At 40.3% G+C, this 6,000-nt stretch overlaps 2 protein-coding genes across 3 annotated transcripts in view; one reads left to right on the top strand and one right to left on the bottom strand.

Annotated features, from left to right (window-relative positions):
• Positions 1 to 6,000, bottom strand: part of slc4a3 (solute carrier family 4 member 3) — a 101,205-nt gene that overhangs the window by 48,105 nt on the left and 47,100 nt on the right. The window lies entirely within an intron of this gene.
• LOC146964555 (uncharacterized) lies at positions 2,034 to 5,525 on the top strand. The gene is made up of 4 exons (XM_085766192.1): positions 2,034 to 3,188; positions 3,281 to 3,436; positions 3,561 to 3,657; positions 4,930 to 5,525. The coding sequence occupies exons 1-4, from the start codon at positions 3,087 to 3,089 to the stop codon at positions 5,280 to 5,282; spliced, it is 708 nt and encodes a 235-aa protein (XP_085622318.1). The 5' UTR covers positions 2,034 to 3,086; the 3' UTR covers positions 5,283 to 5,525.

The following is a 6,000-nucleotide window of genomic DNA, read 5'->3' as shown; positions in this document are numbered from 1 at the left end:
ACACTCAAAAAAGTGAATGAGGTGGGTTGTGCACTTTATATTATTTTTATGTTTTCAGTTTACTTAAAATACATGTCTTTGTTAAGTTGAAATATTTTTTTCTAATAAAGTCCATGTAATTGTGTCTTTTGTTATGTGAACACAATAATTATGTGTTGGTTAAACATAAACCATTTAATTTAAGTGAATTATGGTTGAAATACTTACTACACCCGGAAGGTGGCAGTAAGAAGAAGATTCAAATGCTTCAGACTACGCATGCGCACACTCTTCATGAGTCAGCTTCCTTGGTTTTGGCGGTGAAGTTCCCAACGATTTGTCTTCGGAGAGGTAGGAGGACATTTTTCATCCATACATATTGTAGTATTTTCATATTGAGCATGATTTAATTGTGTGTTTGTGATACAAAACGTCTTCTATATTTCCGGAGTGTTTGTGTTTGAGAGAGCAGTAGACAACGAACGGTAACACGGTCGCCCCCCTCCCCCTCCCCCTCCCCCTTTTTTTTTAACCTAAAAGAAAGTAACGAGCAGTAGAGCCGTTGTAGTGGGCTGGGAAGTTAGCGGCGGATGCTAACCGCTAGCCGACGTTAGCATCGAGCTAGCTCAGCACAATTACAGCTCTGGTGCTGTGTGTGTGCTCGTGCGTGTGTGTGTGTGTGTGTGTGCGCGCGTGTGTGCGTGCGTGCGTGCGTGTGTGTGTGTGTGTGGTGTGAACACTTGTAAACAGACAGGTCAGCCAACTTACTGGGGCTAGCCTCCTTCTTTGCTGCAAGTCTAGCATTTATTTTTGGACAAAAAAAACCCTCCAGACTCTACCTTTTAAATTCAGTGTTATAAATTACGAAATTGAGTGTGCTTATTTTTCCCTCACTGAAGAGTTAACTCTAATGGGACCCTCTCACCATTTGCAGGTGAAGGATACAACTTAAGGCTACTCTTCATCCGTGACGTGACTGGCAATAGTTATATGTAAGTATAATTAACCTTAACTGTTAACTAACAGTGTTGTTTTTGTGTTTTTATTTTATTTATTTTTTTAACAATGCTTTGCTAAGGAGCCCAAAGCTTATTCTTAAAGTGTGACACAGACAGTCCAAAGGAGCAGCTACTGTCCTGAAAAGTTGAGCTGTCATTGAAGCTTAGAAGTAGCTATTACCACAGTTCACCATTGGTGTGAATTTAATTTTTAGTTACAGTTGCAGAAATCAGGTACCAACTGAAGTGAACATAACAACAAACAAACAATATACCTCTACAGTTCATTTACTCAGTAAGTGAAGTTTCCCACATCACTGAGTTGAATTTGCTGTGAATTTATGATTTAGTGCCCAGCTATGATATTGTATCACACTTTCTCTGATGTTTTACTATGCTTTGTACAGATAAAGTTACCAATTTGTGGACCTGAGGCATGGTAAGCTGTGACACTGCATGGCACTTATCAGTTTCAAAGCAGTACGGCAGGACTGGTTACATTTAAAAGATATCCATATGTTAAAAGCACATGTTGAATGTGAGTAAATGGCTTTAATTGATAGCTTGCTAAATGTGCACTTTATTCTCACGAGCATGAGCACCTAATACTAACCCGTCACCTCTTTCCACTTGGCTGTTTACTAACCTGTTTCTGTGCATGCACTAACTCCATGTCACTGGTAGGGCTGGACAATATTTTGATATCATATTGATATTGTGATATGAGACTTGATATTATCTGTGATTTTGGATATTGAAATATCAAAATATGGCATAAGTGTTGTTTCTTCCTAGGTTTAAAGGCTTTTACATTACATTAAAGTGATGACATTTTCTGAACTAGCAATTATTTGCTTTTACCCACATACCGGTAGTTATTAAAAATAATGACTATTATCAAAAATCTAGTTGTGTTAATATTTTGTGGAAGCACCCCCACTTCATCATCACAATATCAATGTTGAGGTATTTGGTCAAAAATGTCATATCACCTATTCCAACCTAAAGCAACTGATTTGAGCACCATTGTATGACGCTTCGTTTTCCATGCTACTATCATTATGTCACTGCTTTTGTCTGTGGATTGCTCAATGTTTGCTTCAGTGTCCTGTTTGTTTTACATATGACCAAAGTCAGTTGGTTTCTTTCTAATTTTAATGCTTTTAATTTATACATATTTAATGACTTTATACTTGTGTTTTCATCTTCTCTAGACTGACGCATTTGGATGATGGCTGCACCAGTAAAACTGCGGATTATCCTTGGTTCCAACAATGCTGAAAAAATGACCATAGAATCAGGCATGCCAACATCTGTTGAGGATCTTGCAAATGAGATCAAACGTCAGTTTGATATAGAGGGGGACATTAGACTCCAGTACATGGACAGTGACTTTGATAACGAGTTTGTTAACCTTAACCAAATTTGCGACATTCAAGACAAGAGCACAGTGAAAATCATCCGCTTGTCAGATGCTCTAGACCTCAGCCAAGGCAGCATGAACCAGAGTGGGGAAGAAGCATCCTTGTCATCTTCTGACACATTAATACTCTCCTCTGATTCAGAATCTCCTCGGTCACAATGGCCCACAGATTTCCAAATTCCAAAGTTTTCATATGACGTGGAGATGCAACTTCGAAGTGCAAACCAGGACTTCGCATCAAATGGAGTTCTTCTGACCCCTGGTCATAAACTTAAATCAGACATCTTAGAAAGTCTGGCTCAGGAAATCATCAAGTTCAAGGCATATCCCTCAAACTTGGAAATTGAATCTGTTGCTGAAGCTTTAATCAAAGCACATCCATGTTTGAGAGAACAGGGATCCTTCAGTGGTTTCTACGGCTGGAAAATAAGCCTTAAGTATAAGATGGCAAACTACAGGACAAAACTTAGAAACTTGGGTCCCCAGAACTGAGCATCAATTCCCTCAAGCACAAACCTGCAGATAGATGTCAGCCTGCCTACGATGTCAAAAAACCGAGGAAAGCCGAAGTAAATTTTTGTCCTCCCTATCCTGCTGGAGAGACCCATGACAGCCTTGAAGGGGAAAGATTGGCGTTGTTATCTGAGGTCAAGAAGAGACATAATGATAAAGTTGTCAAAGAAAAGATGGCTAAGACCTTCGCATACAGAAGGCAGGAGGTCGTCAGAGACAAGCCCATGATCTCAGAGTTCAAGATCAGATGGCCAGGACTGTTCACTGTGGCAGAGGTATGAAATGCTTTTCAAATCAGCTATAGTCAAATGTTAAATGTTTTTAACAGGTACCAATAATATGTTGTTTGTGGACATTATGTTTTCAGGTGGAAGCAGAATTTGTGAGGATCACTACTGGTCCCCTTGTCTCAAAGTTCCATGCACAGCTTGACCAACACACTGCCCAGCTCATCAAAGTGTTCAAGAAGAAAGGAGGCTCTGCAGGGACTAACATCAGCAGGATTTTGGACCCAATCACACAGGTATGTTTTGCTATCGGTAGTGAACAATATGGAATTATAAATTGATGTTGACTAGTCAGTTTTGACAAGTATACTGACAAGTTAACAGTTAGAATAATATCTCTGTTTTTTTTTCTTTCTTTAGAATGAAACTGTTGAAAAGAGGAGGGAGTGCATCCTCAGGGCGCTTTGTATCTACCTTAACGAAGACCCGAACATCCTCTTCAAAGAATACCTGGTTGGTAATTTTAATAGTTTAGTTTCTACCTGTAATAAATCAATTTAAATTTTAACCTCTGTGCGGGTGTTCCGATGGCTACTAAAGCTGCGTTCACACCGGACCTTTTGTTTTTAGAACGAGCGACGAGTTTACATGTTAAGTGAATGCAAACGAGCGATGGAACGTTTTATCGCCCAGGCGGAAAAACGCTGGGGCTCGGAGCAACAGCGACGGAGCGACGGAGCGTCGGAGCGTTTTTTCGCTCAAGTCGCTCCCGTCGCTCGAGATGAGAAATCCCATCTCTCCGGCCGTCAGTCGCTCAGCGCTCAGCGCTGATTGGCTGCCGTAATCCCGGTGGTGCCGGTGTAAACAGAGACACATGGCAGTGGGCATGACGTCATCAAAGCGAAAATGCGAGTCTGTGGCTCTGTGCCAAATTGACGAGCGTCTGCACCTGAGAGATGGAGGGTTTTTTTCGGAGCGATACGAGCGACAGCGACAAAAACAAAAGGTCCGGTGTGAACGCACCTTAATGTTGATAACTCGTTGGTGCCCTGGGTGTGGCTTCTTTAGTGCTCCATTCTGTTGTAAGGACAGCCAACTCTAAGATATATTTTAGATGAAATAACTCGTGACAGATTCATTCTCTAAAATTTTGATGGAATCACTCAGCACTGCTTTATTTTATTTTTACACAAATAGCACTTTTTAAAGTATCATTCTATTTTCATTAAAGCAGAAGTAAGTGATATATTTGTGTTAATATAAGTCTTAAATAGTTATATCTTCCGACAGAAATCACTTATATAGAGTGTTTGGACTGAAACACGGGTCTGTCAGTCACTCTGCTCTGAGCTCAGGAGAAAACATTTATCGTATCCTACAGTTTTTATCCAATGAGGAGAGAGAACGGCATGCAGGGCTGTGTGTGCAGCCAAGGGATGTGCCTGAATGTGGTGACGTAGGGACGATGACTGTTATGGTGCGTTCAAGGAAACTCGTATTTTTCCGACCGTGAAGTTGTACCAGTTCGATCTGGTACGAGTTCACGGGTCAGAAGTTACGAGTGGCCGTTATAGTGACTTTCACCGGTAAAACAGGTCGGAAAAACACGAGTGGGTTGCCTGGAACGTTACAAAGTCGTAAGTTGTGACTTGAAGCTGTAATTTACGATTTCAAAAGCCTGCCTGGAACGCAGCATTAGCGAAAACGACCGGACCACTTACTTCTGCTTTAAGGGAAACCTGAAAGGTAAAAGTTAATCTTTGGAATTCTACAAAAACTGATTTCATAGATTGGTTGTGTCCTTTCTTTCTCCCCTATGTAAAGGATACTGATGGTACCGCTGCACAGAGGGATCTTGAGCAACTTACCCTTGGCATCTATATCATCAAAGTCGAGGGAGGTGATGCCACCACTCCTCCAGCTGATGTTGGAATAGTGATCGAGGGTGTTGAAGTTCTACATGACCTGGGAGACGTCACCTCTGCATGTGCACTCTTAATGGGTGTAATATATGCACTGAACCTCAGTTATCCTAAGGAACTGAAGACCTTCTTTGAAGTACTTCAAAAGCTCTTCCTTCAGCTGGATGCTGGCAGACTCTCAACCAAGGTACAGATGCTCAAGAACAAACTGTATGAATGAACCAAACATTGATTTGGATGATGAATGTGAATAAAATGTGTAAAATCTGTTAGAAAGTAGAAGAGGAGGGGGGGAAATCACTTCAGAAAAATAAACAAACATTTGGAAAAGTTTGGGAAAACTACTACCCTTACTGAAAATTCTAGTGGAACAGGGTCCCCACACTTTTGAAAATCCTGGAAATGTTAGGGAATTTGAATTTCTTTGGTAAAAAGGAGTGGGAACACAGGTTGTACGACTAAGAGAAAATGTAAACATAGGCTCTTCTGCTCTGCCTACTGTAAATTGTTTTGTCTGATTTTGCCCGCCTCCAACCCAGTGGCAACCAATTAGAATGGAAAATCACAGAAATAGAAATAGCAAATCTAGCTGAAGTTCTTGTTTGTATATGTAGATATTGAAACTCTTTCATAACCGGTTAAGAACTCCTTGTAGTGGCTGCAACACAAACTGACATGTTTGTAAAAATGTTAATATCAGTTTTTTTTCCTTCCACACTGCTAAATTAAAGGTTGACAGCAGCGTGTGTGTTGTTATAGTTTGACTATTATGCTGTTTCAAAAAAATTGAGAACTACAAGCTTGTTATATTGTTATACAATAATATTGACAAATCAGGGATGTTTTGTTGGATGTTTCATTTGTTTATGATGCATCAAGGTGGTTTATAATTGTTAATGTTGGGTAACAATGCTGCAACACAAGTTGACATGCTTGTT

Source organism: Trachurus japonicus, chromosome 21 (assembly GCF_045865225.1).
Source record: "Trachurus japonicus isolate A0001 chromosome 21, Traja_1.0".
Classification (NCBI taxonomy): Eukaryota; Metazoa; Chordata; class Actinopteri; order Carangiformes; family Carangidae; genus Trachurus; species Trachurus japonicus.
This window is presented reverse-complemented; position numbering and strand designations above follow the sequence as displayed.